Source organism: Jaculus jaculus, chromosome 11, assembly GCF_020740685.1.
Source record: "Jaculus jaculus isolate mJacJac1 chromosome 11, mJacJac1.mat.Y.cur, whole genome shotgun sequence".
NCBI lineage: Eukaryota > Metazoa > Chordata > Mammalia > Rodentia > Dipodidae > Jaculus > Jaculus jaculus.
Genome location: NC_059112.1, coordinates 2,976,690 through 2,993,394, shown reverse-complemented (window position 1 = coordinate 2,993,394; position 16,705 = coordinate 2,976,690). Strand labels below are relative to the sequence as shown.

The following is a 16,705-nucleotide window of genomic DNA, read 5'->3' as shown; positions in this document are numbered from 1 at the left end:
GGAAAGAGAGAGAGAGAGAGAATGGGTACACCAGGGTCTCTAGCTACTGCAAATGAACTCCAGACTCATGTGCTTATGCATATGGCTTACATGGGACCTGGAGAATCAAATATGGTTCTTAGCTTTGCAGGCAGGCGCCTTAACCACTAAACCATCTATCTATTTATTTTTCGAGATAGGCCTCTAGCCCAAGCTAGATCCTCCTACCTGTGCCTCCTTCCTTATTGCTGGGATTCAAGGCCCTCTTTATTTTATTTAAGGAGGGGAATTTTTCTGGGTAGTCTCTCACTCTAGCCCAGGCTGGCCTGGAACTCATTCTGTAGCCCTAGGCTGGCCCCAAACAAATGGATTCTCATACCTCAGCCTCCCCAGTACTGAGATAAAAGGTGTGAAGTTTCACCAAGCTCTGCCACTTGTTGTTTTATGTAATGAATTCCAATATAATCTGCCCACACGCTCTATACTTTAAGTTAAAATATCTCTAGATTACTTTTACTATCTAAAGCAACGTTATCAGTAGGGAGTGGTGGTACACTGAGGGGGCAGAGGCAGGAGATCTCTAAGTTCAAGGCCAGCCTGGGAGCAGAGTTAAGTTAGCCTGGGCCAGAGTGAGACTACAACAAACAAAGTAAAAACCCTCTACCCAAAATCTATACTTATCCCTATAGATCAGGTAATGATGACAAGTAAAAAAAATGTACATGTTTATTAATGCAAAGTCAATGAACATTCCATGTTAAGCCTGCAGGTGTGAACCTTAAGGGAAAGTCTCATTAGGATAGTTGATTATCTTTTAGACATCAGGAGTTAAATATGGTGACACTGAAGATAAAGAATATGGCTTTGATTGAACTCCCAGTCCCAAAGACTTCAAAGACTGAGGTAAGAGCATCACTGGGCCTCAGGAGCAGTGCCCAGCATGGTGACACATGTAATCCCAGCCCTTAGGAGGCAGAGGTAGGAGAATCGCCATGAGTTTGAGGCCATCCTGAGATTACCTAGTGAATTCCAGGTCAGCCTGGGCTAGAGTGAGAGCCTACCTTGAAAACACACACACACAAAAACACCCAACAAAGCAGTTCAACTATTAAAGGCACTTGCTTGCAAAGCCTGACAGCCCGGGTCTGAGTCCCAGTACCCTTGTAAAATCAGCGCACAAAGTGGTATTTGCGGTGGCAGGAGGCCTTGCCCTGGTGTGCAACATGGAGGTCTGGAGGCGCTCCTCAGTGGCCTGTCCTGAGGAACAGGGCGATGCTGCTAAGACAAAACTGCGCAGGGGAAAGTCAAGCAGGTAATGAGAGCGTCAACAAGCCAGTCTCAGGCCCTCTGCTCTCTCAGCACACACTTCTAAGCGTGCAAGCCCTTTCACTTCCTCAGAAACTGCTGCGTACTGTGACTAGGAGGAGGAGATGGGAAAGGCTTTCAGGAAAAAGTGTGCTCTGCAAAAATGAAGAAGCTATCCCCAGTGACTCTTGCCTGTCATTTCAGAACTATGGATGTGGAGGAATAAGACCACCTCAAGTTCTCAGGCAACAACACATGATGTGTCCATACAAAGTTTCTACTTAGTAATAAATTAAAGGGAGGGGGGCTGGAGAGATAGCGTAGCGGTTAAGGCACTTGCCTGCAAAGCCAAAGGACCCAGGTTGGCTCCCTAGAATTGACATAAGCCAGATGTACAAGGTGGTGAATATGTCTGGTGTTCATTTGCAGTGGCTAGAAGCCTTGATACACCCATTTTCTCTCTCTCTCTCTTTCTCCCTCTCTCTTTCTCAAATAAATAAAAGTAAAATATTTTTAAAAATAGACAACAAGGGCTGGAGAGATGGCTTAGCAGTTAAGCGCTTGCCTGTGAAGCCTAAGGACCCCGGTTCGAGGCTCAATTCCCCAGGACCCACGTTAGCCAGATGCACAAGGGGGTGCACGCATCTGGAGTTCGTTTGCAGTGGCTGGAGGCCCTGGTGTGCCCATTCTCTCTCTCTCTCTCTCTCTCTCTCTCTCTCTCTCTCTCTCTGCCTCTTTCTCTCTGTCACTCTCAAATAAATAAATAAAAATTAAAAAAATATAGACAACAAAAGTCCAAAGAAAATACAAGGGAAAAAGAACAACATACACCTGATGTTGACGTTTAACTCGTATCCTGGCAAACTGACAGACAATGAGCCACATACATCCGTCACCAGCAGGAGTTCTAACACCTGGAGCTGCCTGTTCAGGAGCCACACCATCAAACAGCCTATGAGTTCACTCCAATATTCCATAATATCATACGCTGTGCAAATAAGTAGCAAAAGAGTGTTCTATTTTTAGACTCTAATTGACATGTATTTGAGAAACAGGTACATTTATTTCACAAATAATGATAAGAAATTGTGACTGCCAAACCATTACTCCATTGGCGTTGCAATTACTTAAGGAACCATCCCCAAACTACATGTTTCAGATATCTGTGTTATCTACAGATTTTGGATTAAAGACTATATTTGGTAACTACCAAGCAACTTCTGTCCATTGTCTTGAAGGCATAATGGAGCAAGAAAACAACCTTTGAACTTAACTTCCCTTGGTTAAAATATAATTTTGGTATTTTCCATTTGTAAGGTTTTATATAAGTCACTTAAAGTTATTATCCCTCAAAGTTTCTTTTTGAATATTCATAGTAAGTAATTTTTTTCAGAGCTAGGCATTGAATCCAAAGACCCCCCCCCCATTTTTTTTTTTTTAAATAAAGCTCAAGTTGTACCCTGGCCTCTCGATTTTTTTTTTTTTTTTTTTTTTTTTTTGATTTTCGAGGGAGGGTCTCACTCTAGCCCTAACCTGGAATTCACTATGGAGTCTCAGGGTGGCCTCAAACTCATGGCGAACCTCCTACCTCTGCCTCCCAAGTGCTGGGATTAAAGGTGTGCGCCAAAACGCCCGGCCTGGCCTCTCGAATTTTGAAAGGCATATGAGACAGATATACCCAGCCTATTACCAGGCCTATGTAGTTATTAATTAAATACTACTTTCCTTTATTTAAAAAAAACCCAAAACTGTATCTGAATAAGGGCAGCCATCTAACTGTCTGGCAATTTAGAGACCAAAAGACACTCTGCTCCATTCATGGATTTATGGCTTGTGTGTACAGCTTTTCCTAGCTTGGGCTCTTTTATGTACCAGGCAGAGTCAGGCTTGGGATAAGAGGCAACAGGTTTGAAGGCAGCAGACATTTTAGCCTTCAATGTTTGCCAGATGATTATGAAAGAGCAACCAGTACACCCTATGGAAAGAGGATTATACCTTTTTAACTCAGACAGACCATTAATTAATATACTCGGTTATCTAGTTGGTAACACCAATTAACACTGGGGAGGGATTGATGAAAACTGAGCTTCTGATAGCCCGTCAAGGCCTCTTAAAGAAATAGCTGATCTGCTACAAGTTTCTCACTGAGAGACTTCAACATCCTACTCAAAACTCTGAATATTAGAAAACCAGGCTGGTTGTGTGGGCTTAAAGTATGCATTCGTCTAGCTCCAAGTTTAAACATATATTACATTATCAACTTTTTTGTTATTATTATTCCATTACTTTTATTATGCCAGAGTTACATCCTCAAAGGTCAATCAGTACATATGACTCTTTGTTCCAGCCTACCAGGCTTTCTAAAATAAATTCTGTTTCTTTTTTCCTTGTAAACACAAAGATTATTAGCCACAAAGCAATCCAAAGCAACAACGCCATATATTCCAAAGAGGAAAACACTTCCTTTTCCTTTGCAGAAGAAGGCACACAACTAACAGAGACAGGCATCCCACTACAGTGAAGGGCGAAGGAGCGGGTGACCTTGGCAGTGGGCTGGCCTTACTGCTCTTCCTTACCCCACAGGCTAGCACAGGCAGTACTGGAGTCAGGGTTGAGTCCTCACACTACGCCCTGTGACTCCTTTTCTCCAAATGGCCCAAGGTCAAAGAAGCACTGCTAATAGCTGAGAACCACATTATGCTGTTTTGAATTGATTATTAACATTGTAACAAAACCTCTATAAGTGATAGAGAACTTTACTTGTGTTATATGTACATGAGTAATTCAGAAGGTTGAAGATAAAATTAGTTTAATGATTTGCCAGGAGGTATTTGTGTAAAAATGAATGAATTTTGTCAAATATTTTTTCACATTAATAAACATATTTTTGGTTTTTCGAGGTAGGGCCTCACTGTAGCTCAGGCACACCTGGAATTCTCTATGTAATCTCAGGGTGGCCTCAAAATCACAGCCATCCTCCTACCTCTGCCTTCCAAGCTGGGATTAAAGGTGTGTCCCTCCATGGCTGGCTAATATTTTTCTTACTTCAATTAATGTAATAAAACCCAGGTGGACGTGAAGAGCACCAAGAGATGAGACAGGACACTGGGGAAGACAGGGGAGTTGAAGAGTTACATCACTGGGGCGCTAGTTTCATTTAAGAGATGAGAGAGACAGGAGAGCTGAAGAGTTACAGAGGCCAGTAAGTTGAAAAGGAGACATAAAGGGTGGAGAGAGGAAGGGAGGAGGATACTTAATAGGTTGATATTGTATATATGTAATTACAATGATTGTAATGGGGAGGTAATATGATGGAGAATGGAATTTCAAAGGGGAAAGTGTGGGGGTGGGGAGGGAGGGAATTACCATGGGATATATTTTATAATCATGGAAAATGTTAATAAAAATTAAAAAAAAAATATGTTGCCAGGCATGGTGGCACACGCCTTTAATCCCAGCACTTGGGAGGCAGAGGTAGGAGGATCGCCATGAGTTTGAGGCCAGCCTGAGACGCTTAGTGAATTCTAGGTCAGCCTGGTCTAGAGTGAGACCCTACCTCGAAAATCAAAACAAAACAAAACAAAAAAAATTAAATAAATGAACAACACAAGCGAAGGTTCCACAGGTGGGGAGAAAAATGAGTGGTCTTCTTGGGAAAGCCCAGTCATTACCTTCTCCAGGTCCAGCTCCTCTAAGAGTATGCTGGCATTCTTGTTGGCCTCGGCAGCCTGCCTGTCTTTGGCTTGCACAATGGACTCCATGCAGAGGTGACATTTCTTCAGCATCTCCTAAAAAGAGCGTCAAAGACAAGTCAACACAAGTGGCCTTGTTCAGGACTGAAGCATAAGCTGATAAGAGGTAAGGAGAGTGAAAATAAGAAGGGCTCATTTTCAAAAATATATAACCAAGGGGGGGAAAAAAGCAAATGGGAAATAAAAAGTGTAATTTGAACAAGAAAAGTTAATTTATGCCTAACAGGTTAGGTCACTAAAAAGATATGGGGTCACCAATTGGTAACTTGGGTCATCTAGGAATGTTGGCTGTCAAAAAAAAAAAAAGTCTAGAGCTATGCTGGGCATTGTGCCACACACCTTTAATCCCACACTCAGGGAGCAGCGGAAGGAGGGTCACTGGACTACACAGTGAGTTCTAGGGCTAGAGTGAGACCTACCTCGAAAAACCAAAGCACAGAGCCAGCCAGGAAAAGAAGAAAATGCACTGGCTATCATGGAGTAATGTGGTTTTAGATATGCTGGTCTCCTCCTGCTTGTCAGAGGCATGCTTTGGCACTTATCAGGGAAAGAATCAAACAGATCTCAAAAGCCAGGCTTGGTGGTGCACACCTTTGACCCCAGGCAGAGGCAGGGGATCATCATGAGTTCAAAGGCAGCCTGAAGCTACAGTAAGACCCTGACCCCCACGAACACACACAAAGGTTTCTAATAATAAGATTTATTTTTTCCTTCTACTCCTTTTCCATTTATTTATTTTTATTTATTTATTTTTGAATGAATGAGGGAAAGAGGCAGACAGAGAGGGAGGGACAATGGGCATGCCAGGGCCTCTAGCCACTGCAAATGAATTCCAGATGCATGCACCACCTTGTGCATCTAGCTTACTACGTGGGTCCTGGAGAGTTAAACCAGGATCCTTTGGCTTTGCAGGCAAGTGCCTTAACTGCTAAATCATCTCTCCAGTCCAATTTTTCCCTCTACTTCTTTAAAAATACAAGCCATTTGTTTTTTTGAGTAAGGTTTGTGACACTGAGCTCCAGCAGCCAATCTCACTTAAAATTGTCCAGCTACCTGAGCCTCTATGCCATGATATACAAAAGAAGGGTTAAGCACATGATAAAAGGACTGGATTCATTTTCTTGCCAGGGAATAAAAATCCACTGTACTTGTTTCTTTTTCAAGATAGAATATGTACCTAGAGAAATGTAGGGTGTGCATTCATCAATGGCAAGCACACCACATGCACAGGCACATATGCAAATAAAAATTTTTAAAATTTGTTTTGGATTGGGTCACAAATGAATTCAGGTATCTGTTTAGAAGAAATTCCATTACACGGAATGTTTCTGTTTTTCCAGGGAGGGTCTCACTTTGACCTGGAATTCACTATTTCAAGTGTCTTACCTTATCAGTGATGGTTGCTATATACCGCATACATTCAGAGTCTGATGGAAACTGGTTGACTTCTTTCACTAGGTAACGCACCACCTTCACATGACCCTGAAAGGACATTAGTGTCAGATCAAAAACAGAAAGACGCTAGCAGAAATCAGCAAATCTACGTAACTCTCAGTGAACTACCATTACCATTAGTGCAAAACCACAAATTGTATATTTACATTATGAATGAAAAAATCTCTGCCTTCTAATGAATACTATCTGACATGTTCATTCTTATTCCATTTTCCAAGTAAGTACAGATTAATATGGCCTAAAATGTGGAATGACTCTTAATTAAAAAAACAAAACAAAAAACACAAGTCAGCACCAAGAAAAGTGAGAGAGCAATATGTACTGGGAAAAAAGTTATCTGCGAACATATATACATGTATGTACATTTGTACTGCAGTAAATGTCAAATACATGTCATCACTTTTTGTGTCTGGATTTATGTGGTTGTTTGGGAACTGAACTCAGGCCAGTAGACTTTGTAAGCAAGCACCTTTAATGGCTGAACCATCTTGCCAGCCCCATGGGAAAGGGTTTTACAAGTCTCATCATACTTTTCCTTGCCAACTAAATATAAATATTCAGTTACACTTCTAAGCACTAAAAGTGAAAATGACAATTATCAGCCAGCTGCAATGGGCCATGCATCATATCCACAGGCAGGGGTGCTGATACAAGAAGCCTAAGACTGCCAGGCCAGGGAAGGCCACAGGCTTGCCTCAAAAACAAAAACAGTTTTTAAAAACTATTTTGGCATTTGAAAATAGAATGGGCATACCAGAGCCTCCTGACACTGGAAATGACCTTCACATGCATGTCCCCACCTTATGCATCTCTGGGTTTACATTAGCACTGGTAAAAAAGCAAACCTGGGCACCAGGCTTTACAAGCAAGTGCTTTAACTGCAGAGCCATTTCTCCAGCCCATTTGTTTTGAGATACTCTCTCATCACATGGGTCAGGCTAGCCTAGAACATGTGGCTCTGAGAGACCTGGGATCCTAGGCTTGTGTCCACAACCAGCACGTGTTCTTTCAGAGAAGCACCAAATGCTGTCACTGTGGCAGCCAGGGTCAACCACTCTCCTGACAGCAAGAGCTATGAGCACAGCATTCACTCAAACCAAGCTCGAATTCTCCAGGAGAAAGAGCTGTTTGCTTTCTACAATCCATCTTACTATTCCTTGGTAAAACAGCAGCATAAATAGTTGTTAATATTTTATTTATTTATTTGGGAGAGACAAAAAATATGGGCACACCTGCGTCTCTATCCACTGCAAACAAAGTCCAGATGTATGTCCCACCTTATGCATCTGGCTTTACGTGGATACTGGGGAACTGAACCTGGGTCCTTAGGCTTTGCAGGCAAGTGCCTTAACTGCTAAGCCACCGCCCCAGGTCTTCTCCTATTTTCTTGTTATTATTAAGACAGCATCTCATTCATGTAGCCCAGATGAGCCTCTAAGGTGCTGCATAAGGTACGAAGACCTTGAATTCCTCATCCCTCTGCCTTTGCCTCACAAGGACTGGTATAAAGGAGTGTGTCACCATACCTAGTATCTCTGTGTCTTCTAAAAGCTTTAAATGAGTAACTAGTGTCACTCACATCTTTCCTCAATGACCTCTCCAACACTTCAGTCCTTAATTTAAATCATTTCCATGTGTCAACTGACACAAGTTACCTGACTTGGCATAGAGCTTACCTCTCTGGCTAACTCTCACTTAAAAAGATGGGATGGTATAGGACTTTAACCTCAGAACCTACAAGGTGGAGGTAGGAAGGTCATTTCTTGCTACCAAGGAAGTACCATATCAGTGTGGACCATTCCTCAAGAAAACCTCCCCTCTCCAAAAAAGTGTGCTCAATACTATAGTTATAACTTGCAGGCTAATCACTAATCAGGAAATAATACAAACTTTCATTGAGATGAATGATGAGGGCAAAGGACTATAGATCCATCCTGACCTCTAAGAGATCCAGGAGATCAGAAAGGATAGGAATAGTTTGTGACAGAGATGTAAATTAGCAGAAAATAAAATAAATGAGTGAAGAACTTGAGGTCAGTCATGGGCACACCACATGAGAGGGGTAAGGACAAATGAAGACTCTTCACAGAAAAGATCCATTACAGAAGGTGAGATCTAAAGGGAATACTACAATACCAGCTTTGACTATGAACCTAAATCACAAGATTTCAAAAACTGAGCAGTCCTCTAATAAGGTATTAATATAGTACGATTAGAAAGACTAATTTGAAAGTGATATGCTACCTTACTTGGAGGAAGGGGCCACTGAGAAAAAGCTTGGCTGCGAGGGAAGAGTCAAGAATATCAGGGGAATAAAATGATGAAGGGTCCCAAGTACCAAAATAAAATGACTAGGGGTCCAGAGTATCAGAGGAATAAAAATGATAAGAAGTCCAGAACAACAGGGGAAATAAAATGACTAGGGGCTCCAGAATATCAGGATGAGTAGAGTGAAAAGAGCAGTCAGTAAGAGAAAAATGAGTTCTTCAGTTTACATATTAAACACATCCCACGTTTCAGTATCTACAAGTGAAATTAAGATGATGAAATTCAGCTGCGTGTGAGGACATGTGTCCCTCTGTAAACACAGGTAGGAGATCTCTGTGAGTTCAAGGCCACCCTGAAACTACATCTTGAATTCCAGGTCATCCTGGTAAAATGAGACCATACCTTGAAAAAACAAAAATAAATAAATAAAAATAAAAGGCTGGGTGTGGAATATGCATTTGCCACCCAAGCACTTAAGGAAGGCTGAAGCAGAAGTTCACAGCCAAACTGGTACTGATACACAGAGTTCCAAGGCAACCTGGGCCGACAAAACCTTGATTATCAGCCCCCATGTATGTGCAGTTTTGCAATAAGATAACTCAAACAATGATCTGGAATTCTCAATAAGAAACTAACATTGTATTTAAGAAATCAATGGGGGACTGGACAGATTGATTAGCAGCTAAGACATTTGCCTATAAAGCCTAACAACCCTACTTCGATTTCTCAGTACACATGTAAAGCCAGATGCACAAGGTAGCACATGTGCATGGAGTTTGTTTGCAGTGGATAGAGGACCTGGCACAGCCATTCTCTTTCTCAGAAATACATAGGGCATTACAAACCAAATCATTTAATCAAATTGCATACCATTTTGTGATATGGCATTACAGAAAGAAAAAAATGCAGTGAAGAATACAAAATTTTCAGGAGCTTAACACAATTTCTTTTCTTTTGAGGTAGGCCTGAAAGTCACAGTGATCCTCCTCCCTTAGCCTCCCTCCAAACTCACAGGTCACCATATTGGGCTAGGAGTTTAAAATTATTATCAAGCCTTTCACTTTTTTTTTTCCCTCAAATATTTCAAGTCAGGGATTGAAATTCACACTGCATTTTCCCTGTAATAGTTAATGTAGGAAATGCATTCATTATGAGAGCAATAGGAACTCAAGAAGATTTTAAATGTGTGAATTAGAGCATGTTGGAAAAGTCTCTCTTGCTTTGATGCCCAACATGACTAGTGCCTACAGTTTTGTGCAATTCTTCTGTCTAGGGATGACTTGCATTGTGTGTTCCTCAGAGCAGCTGAGGCTGAAAGGCTACAGTGACCCCTGGACAAAATGCTTCCTAGTGTTTGCGGGCAACGCGCAAGTGACAAGGGCCAAGATCTGTACCTTTCTAAATGCTGCCATGAGGGGTGTTATCTTGCGGTTATCTGCTGCATCTACGTCTGCACCTGCTTGCACCAGTAACTGAACCACATCAAGGTGTCCACCATTTGCTGCCAGCCACAAGGGTGTGTTCCCCTTCTTGTTACGTACATCGATATGAGCACCCCTAAAATTGAACAACACAAATAGACTCTTCAGTGAAATGAGAGGATATAGGTAGCAATAACATTAACTATCAGACTCAAGATGGCTTTGCATTAAGGCACTTGCCTGCAAAGCCGAAGGACCCAGGTTCAATTCCCCAGTACCCACAAACCAGATGCACACAGTGACTCATGCATCTGGAGTTCGTTCCCAGTGGCTAGAGGACCTGGTACATCCATCCTCTCTGCCCCTTTCCCTCCTCCTTCCCATTCTTTTATTTTGGTTTGTTGAGGTAGTGTCTTGTTCTAGCTCAGGCTGGCCTACGATTCACTATGTAGTCTCAGGGTGGCTTTGATACTCTCTTACCTTTGATTCCTGAATGCTGGGATTAAAGGTACACACCACCATGCCCAGCTCATTCTCTCTTAAATAAATAAAACAAAACAAAAAACCTTTTAAGCTGGGTGGGGTGGTGCGTGTCTTGAATCCCAGCACCCAGGAGGCAGAGAGAATTGCTGTGAGTTCGAGGCCACCCTGAGACTACATAGTGAATTCCAGGTCAGCCTGGGCTAGAGTAAGAAACTGTACCTTGAAAAACCAAACAAGTGCTTTGTCAGCACAAATACTAAAATTGGAGCAATACTAGGCACAAGGATTTCAGGCAAATCCCTTAAGTGTTTCATATTAAAAATAAAAACCTTTAAAGGCATATGACACCACACCAAGCTCTTTCTCGCTCTTAAATAAGTAAAATATTATTTAAAACTTTAAAAAAAAACTAGAAACTTATGAAAATATTCCATAAAGATGAAGATTTGAACCTGGGCTATATAATGCTGAGCCATTCCTCTAGTCCCACTTTATTTTAGAAATGACTAATAACTCTGAAGTTACAATCCTGGGAAAGCATAAAATTTTGAGAAAAAGCACTAGTTTACCGATTAAGATCATAACAAATGTATTATATAAGCAGTATCCCAGAGACACAAAGAGTACCCTTTGTTCAATTTTTTTAGTATTTTATTTTTATTTATTTGAGAGAGAGAAAGGGAGGGAAGGAGGAAGGGAGAATGGGCATGCCAGGGCCTATAGCCACTGCAAATGAACTCCAGATGCATGCACCACCTTGTGCATCTGACTTAACGTGGGTCCTGAGGAATCAAACCTGGGTCCTTTGGCTTTGCAGGCAAGTGCCTTAATTGCTAAGCTATCTCTCCAACCCTCAAGTGTGTGTATGCTTTTTTTTTTTTATTTTTATTTTTTGTTCATTATTTATTTATTTATTTGAGAGCGAAAGACACAGGGAGAAAGACAGAGGGAGAGAGATAGAATGGGCGCGCCAGGGCTTCCAGCCACTGCAAACGAACTCCAGACGCGTGCGCCCCCTTGTGCATCTGGCTAACATGGGACCTGGGGAACCGAGCCTTGAACCAGGGTCCTTAGGCTTCACAGGCAAGCGCTTAACCGCTAAGCCATCTCTCCAGCCCGCTTTTTTTTTCTTTAATGAGAGTGAGAATTGGTGGACCCGAGCCTTAGTCACTGCAATTGAACTCCAGGCATGTGTGCACCACCTTCTGCACATATGTGACTTTGAACACCTGCGTCTCATGTGAGACCTACAGAGTTGCACATGGGTCCTTAGGCTCAAGAGTATCCTTTGAGAAGAAAATACTCTCTGTCATTATCTGCGTCCCTGGATTTACATTAGACAGCTTCATAAGAAATCAACCAACACCTAACTTTAGCTCTCAGCATCCAGGAACACAAGGAAACTGGAGCTTCAGTTTAAAGAAGTCAGAAACAATTACTACAATTAGGATACCAAGAAAAGGCCTTTAAGGCTTACATAGCAGGGAGCTGGAGAGATGACTAGCCTGTAGGCATTTGGCATGGCACAGAAACTGGAGAACTGGATCAAGGCCAGCAGGCTTTGCAGGTAAGTGCCTCTAATGGCTCAGCCATCTTCCCAGCCCAAGAATGCAAGTTGGAGACACAAGTTCTAAGCAACTCAAAGTACAAACTACCCTTGCTCCTTCCTGATCCTTTACCAGTTCCTACCTGTCACCTAAAAGCTTTAAGTACTATAATGAGGAGGAGAGTCAAAGCAGCCTTATCTCAAGTCTTTAGAGTGATACTCCTCTGAAGCAGAATATGGAGGACAACAGCAAGTAACAGCACATGTGAAGAAGAAGACAGACATCCTTGCTGCACCAACACAAAGCAAAAAGTGTGGCAAAGCGCTGGATAGGTGGCAGACAAGAGGTGGGTCTGAGAACATATTTGAAGTTCATAGAAGTGACTGCATGTGATATCTTTTGTCACTTTTTCTTTTAATTTCAATTTTTTTTTTTTTTTTTTTTTTTTTGTTGTTGTTGTTTTTCGAGGTAGGGTCTCACTCTAGCTCAGGCTGACCTGGAATTCACTACAGAGTCTCAAGGTGGCCTTGAACTCATTCATGGTGATCCTTCTCCCTCTGCCTCCTGAGTGTTGGGATTAAAAGTGAGTGTTGGGATTAAAGGTGTGCGCCACCATGCCCGGCCTTTTTTTAATTTCGAATTTTTATTTGAGAGAGACAGACAAAGAAATTGGGTGTGACAGGGCCTCCTGCCACTGCAAATGATCTCTAGACACATGCTCCAAACTTTGTGCCTCTGGCTTTCTGCAGGTCCTGAGGAGCCGAACCTGGGCTGTCAGGTTTTAAAAGCAAGTGCCTCTAACCACTGAGCCATTTCTCCAGCTCTTAATTCATCTTTTTAAAAAGTAGTAGCACTGCCCACAGAGCATAGTAATGAGTGATTAACATATTCATTCATGAAGGACACAGTGACACCATACCTGCCAATGAGAAGTTCACAAAATTTGTAATGCCCCTTATCTGCTGCTATGGTTAAAGCTGTATCTCTTGAGGAGGGCACCGGAGGGGCATTGACATCAGCACCTTTATCCAGAAGAACTCGACCCACCTCTGCATATCCACCAGAGGCAGCTTCCATTAATGGTGTGAGGCCAGTCTAGTTTGGAGGGAAATAAAAACAGACCGCATGTAAGGACAAGAAACAGCAAACATGCTAAAGAGAAGAAAGTGCATGGCCTGGTTTCTACAGACTGAAGCTTGTTCGGTGATCATGGGTTAAGAGATGACACTACCTAAATCAGTGGTGTTATGAAATGTTTCCTTTCAAGACAGCACATCTCTGACAGCTAATGATCCATAGTTAATACCTATAACCCTATCAGAATAACTTCTGATTTCAGACATATGTAGAGGATAGGTGGGCCTGGAAAGTATTACAATCTTCATTATTTTGTTACCTTATCACACCTTAATCGTCAATACAATGCCAGGTGCAATGGTCAGGATCTGTAACGTCTTGCAAAGGCTCTGCTTTTAGAATGTTGGGCAGTGACAGGGTTGGAGTGCTCTCTCCACTGATGGACTCATAATGAATAGTAGGAAGGGAAGCTGAGCTGGAAGAGCCAGACCACGAGATTTTCTGCCTCTCCCCACTTTCTTTTCCTCCCCCTCCTCTGCCTTGCCACAGTTAAGAAACAGCACAGTAACTATGGTTTGAACCTCTAATAAGGTTTTCTTTCCTGAAATGAGTTCTCACGTAGGAAGTGACACCACAACACTCTCAGAACTTTCTTACCTTGGCTCTGTGTTCCACATTTGCTTTTCTATCAAGCAGAAGACTGACCACCTCGGTTCTCCCTTGGAAGCAGGCTAAAGTAAGGGCAGTGTTTCGATTGGTTTCTATTTGAGCATTTATGTCGGAGCCCATATCTAACAGGAGCTTAACTGCAGCTGTATGCCCATTCATAGCTGCTAACATCAGTGGAGAAATGCCCAATTTGCTACCAGTCCTGGAAGTAAAGATACAGGGAGAGAACAAAAGAAAAAAACACACATTTTACACCAGAAAAATTGCACAATGATGCATAGTGGTTTCATTTCATGTTGAGGAAGGTGAGGAAAAGGTTTGGGTTTTTATTTGTTTGTTTATTAAATTTTATTTACTTATTTGAGAGAGAGAGGCCAACAGAAAGACAATGGGCGTGACAGGGCCTCCAGACACAGGCACCACCTTGTGCAACTGGCCTATGTGGTTCCTAGGGAATTGAAACAGGGTCCTTTGGCTTTGCAGGTAAGTGCCTTAACTGCTAAGTCATCTCTCCAGACCTCCCCTTAGAAATATTTATTCACGCCATGCATGATGGCATACATCCTTAATCCCAGCAATTGGGAGGCAGAGGTAGGAGGATTGCTGTGACTTTGAGGCCAGCCTGAGACTACACAGTGAATTCCTGGTCAGCATGGGCCAGAGCAATACCCTAACTCAAAAAACAACAACGACAACAACAACAACAAAAAACGCATTCACTAAATATGACCTGTATTATTTTATATCATAAGACAAAAAATGGACTTTCCATCATATAATGATAATGAAGTAACTATTCGTTTAGTAAACACAAAGTCGTGATTGCTTTAAGAGCCATCAAAAAATTACACTTGGTATTTTAACCATGTCAACAGTCTTAATAGGGCCTCATTGTAGCTGCAAACCAAGTCCAGATACATGCATCACTTTGTGCACATGGTTTTAAGTGGTTATCAGGAATTATACCTGGGCCATCAGGCTTTGCAAGAAAATACCTGTAATCACTGAGATAGCTCTCCAGCCCCAAATAAAACTAATTTTTAAAAGCTCTAGCAATCTAGGGATGGGGAGATGGCTTAGTGGTTGGGGCACTTGCCTGCAAAGCCAAAGACCCTAGTTCTATTCCCCAGGACCCATGTAAGCCAGATGCACAGGGGGGTGCATGCATCTGGAGTTTGCAGCTGCTAGAGGTCCTGGTGAACCTATTCTCTCTCACACAAATAAATAAAATTACCCCCCCCCAAAAAAAAAAAAAAAGCTGTAGCTATCTAAATCCTAAGTCTGTAATAAACGCCTTAATAAGGCATTAAAAATAACTTTTCTCTACATATCTACAACAAAGCACTCTTATTCAACATAGCACATAAAGAGAAAGAATCCAACTTGCCTAGAATTAATCTCAGCTCCTGCATTTAGCAGTATCTTGATGATGTTCACGTAGCCGCCCGAAGCAGCCAGGCTCAGAGGGGTGTAGTCAGAGACATTTCTGTGCTCCTTGTTTGCGCCTCTAGCCAATAGCAGCTCCACCACCTACAAGGACAAGAGGGAGAGAAATAAGTGCTCTCAAATTAAGACAATCCTCAAGGCATGTACCTCTCTCCTTATTCCTTCTGGTATATTGTATAACAAAACAAGAGGGAAGTTCCTTTGCACAAAATTAGTTTCACATCACAGCAAGGGTTCTTAGAAGCCACCAGAGCTTCTTAAGTGGAAACACTATATTTTTCAATTTTTTTCTGGCTCATTTTTTATTTATTTATTTGAGAGTGACAGAGAGAGAGAGAGAGAGAGAGAGAGAGAGAGAGAGAGAGAGAGAGAGAGAGAATGGGCGTGTCAGGGTTTCCAGCCACTGCAAATGAACTCCAGACATATGCGCCATCTGTGCATCTGGCTAACGTGGGTCCTGGGGAATCGAGCCTCAAACCGGGAACCTTAGGTTTCACAGGCAAGCGCTTCACCGCTAAGCCATCTCTACAACTCAAGTGGAAACACTTTAAACCCTAAAAGCAGCTGGGTGTAGTAGCCCAAGCCCTTGGGAGGCAGAGGCAGGAAAACTGCCACCCTGACACTACTTAGTGAATTCCAGGTCAGCCTGGGTAGAGCAAGACCCTACCTCAAAAAGCAAAAACAACAACAGAAAAGGGGCTGGAGAGATGGCTTAGTGGTTGAGGCGTTTGCCTGCAAAGCTGAAGGACCTAAGTTTGATTCTCCAGGACCCACATAAGCCAGATGCACAAGAGGGCGCATGCATCTGGAGTTTGCTTGCAATGCCTGGAGTCCCTGGTGTGCCCATTCTCTCTCTCTCTCTGCCTCTCTCTCTCTCAAATAAATAAATGGTTTGAATTAGGTGTCCCCCATAAACTAGTATGTATGAATGTTTAGTCCCCATCTGGTAGCAATTTGGGAGGCAGGGCTTTGCTGTAGAAAGCACGTTGTTGGGGTTGGGAACAGGTGTTGCTATGAGAATGATGATTTAGATTCTACCATGAATAATGTAAATAAATGCTTCGAGATGTAGTATTAAAACCTTTCCATGATGCAATTACTGGGGGTGTAGCTTCAGTAGCACACACAGCCACTGACAGCACATGGTTCTGGACAATGCCCATGCTTGGCAGTCCTCATTTTAGCCACCTTTTGTACCCTGTTTGTTTCTGTTATAGGATTATCGCCAAACGCTTTGGAGTCACTTGTGGATCTTCTGCTCCTATGCCGTGTGATGTACTAAACTACTGGGCAGAGGTGTAGT

At 42.4% G+C, this 16,705-nt stretch overlaps 1 protein-coding gene across 6 annotated transcripts in view; it reads right to left on the bottom strand.

The window, feature by feature from the left end:
• Positions 1-16,705, bottom strand: part of Ankrd17 (ankyrin repeat domain 17) — a 130,497-nt gene that overhangs the window by 39,105 nt on the left and 74,687 nt on the right. For all 6 annotated transcript variants that reach the window (XM_004665353.3, XM_045130224.1, XM_045130221.1 and 3 more), the window contains 6 exons: positions 15,344-15,486; positions 13,945-14,158; positions 13,130-13,305; positions 10,154-10,316; positions 6,423-6,518; positions 4,956-5,072 (listed from right to left, as the gene is read on the bottom strand). In XM_004665353.3, coding sequence (XP_004665410.2) covers positions 4,956-5,072; positions 6,423-6,518; positions 10,154-10,316; positions 13,130-13,305; positions 13,945-14,158; positions 15,344-15,486 — 909 coding nt within the window. The remainder of the gene's footprint in view (positions 1-4,955; positions 5,073-6,422; positions 6,519-10,153; positions 10,317-13,129; positions 13,306-13,944; positions 14,159-15,343; positions 15,487-16,705) is intronic.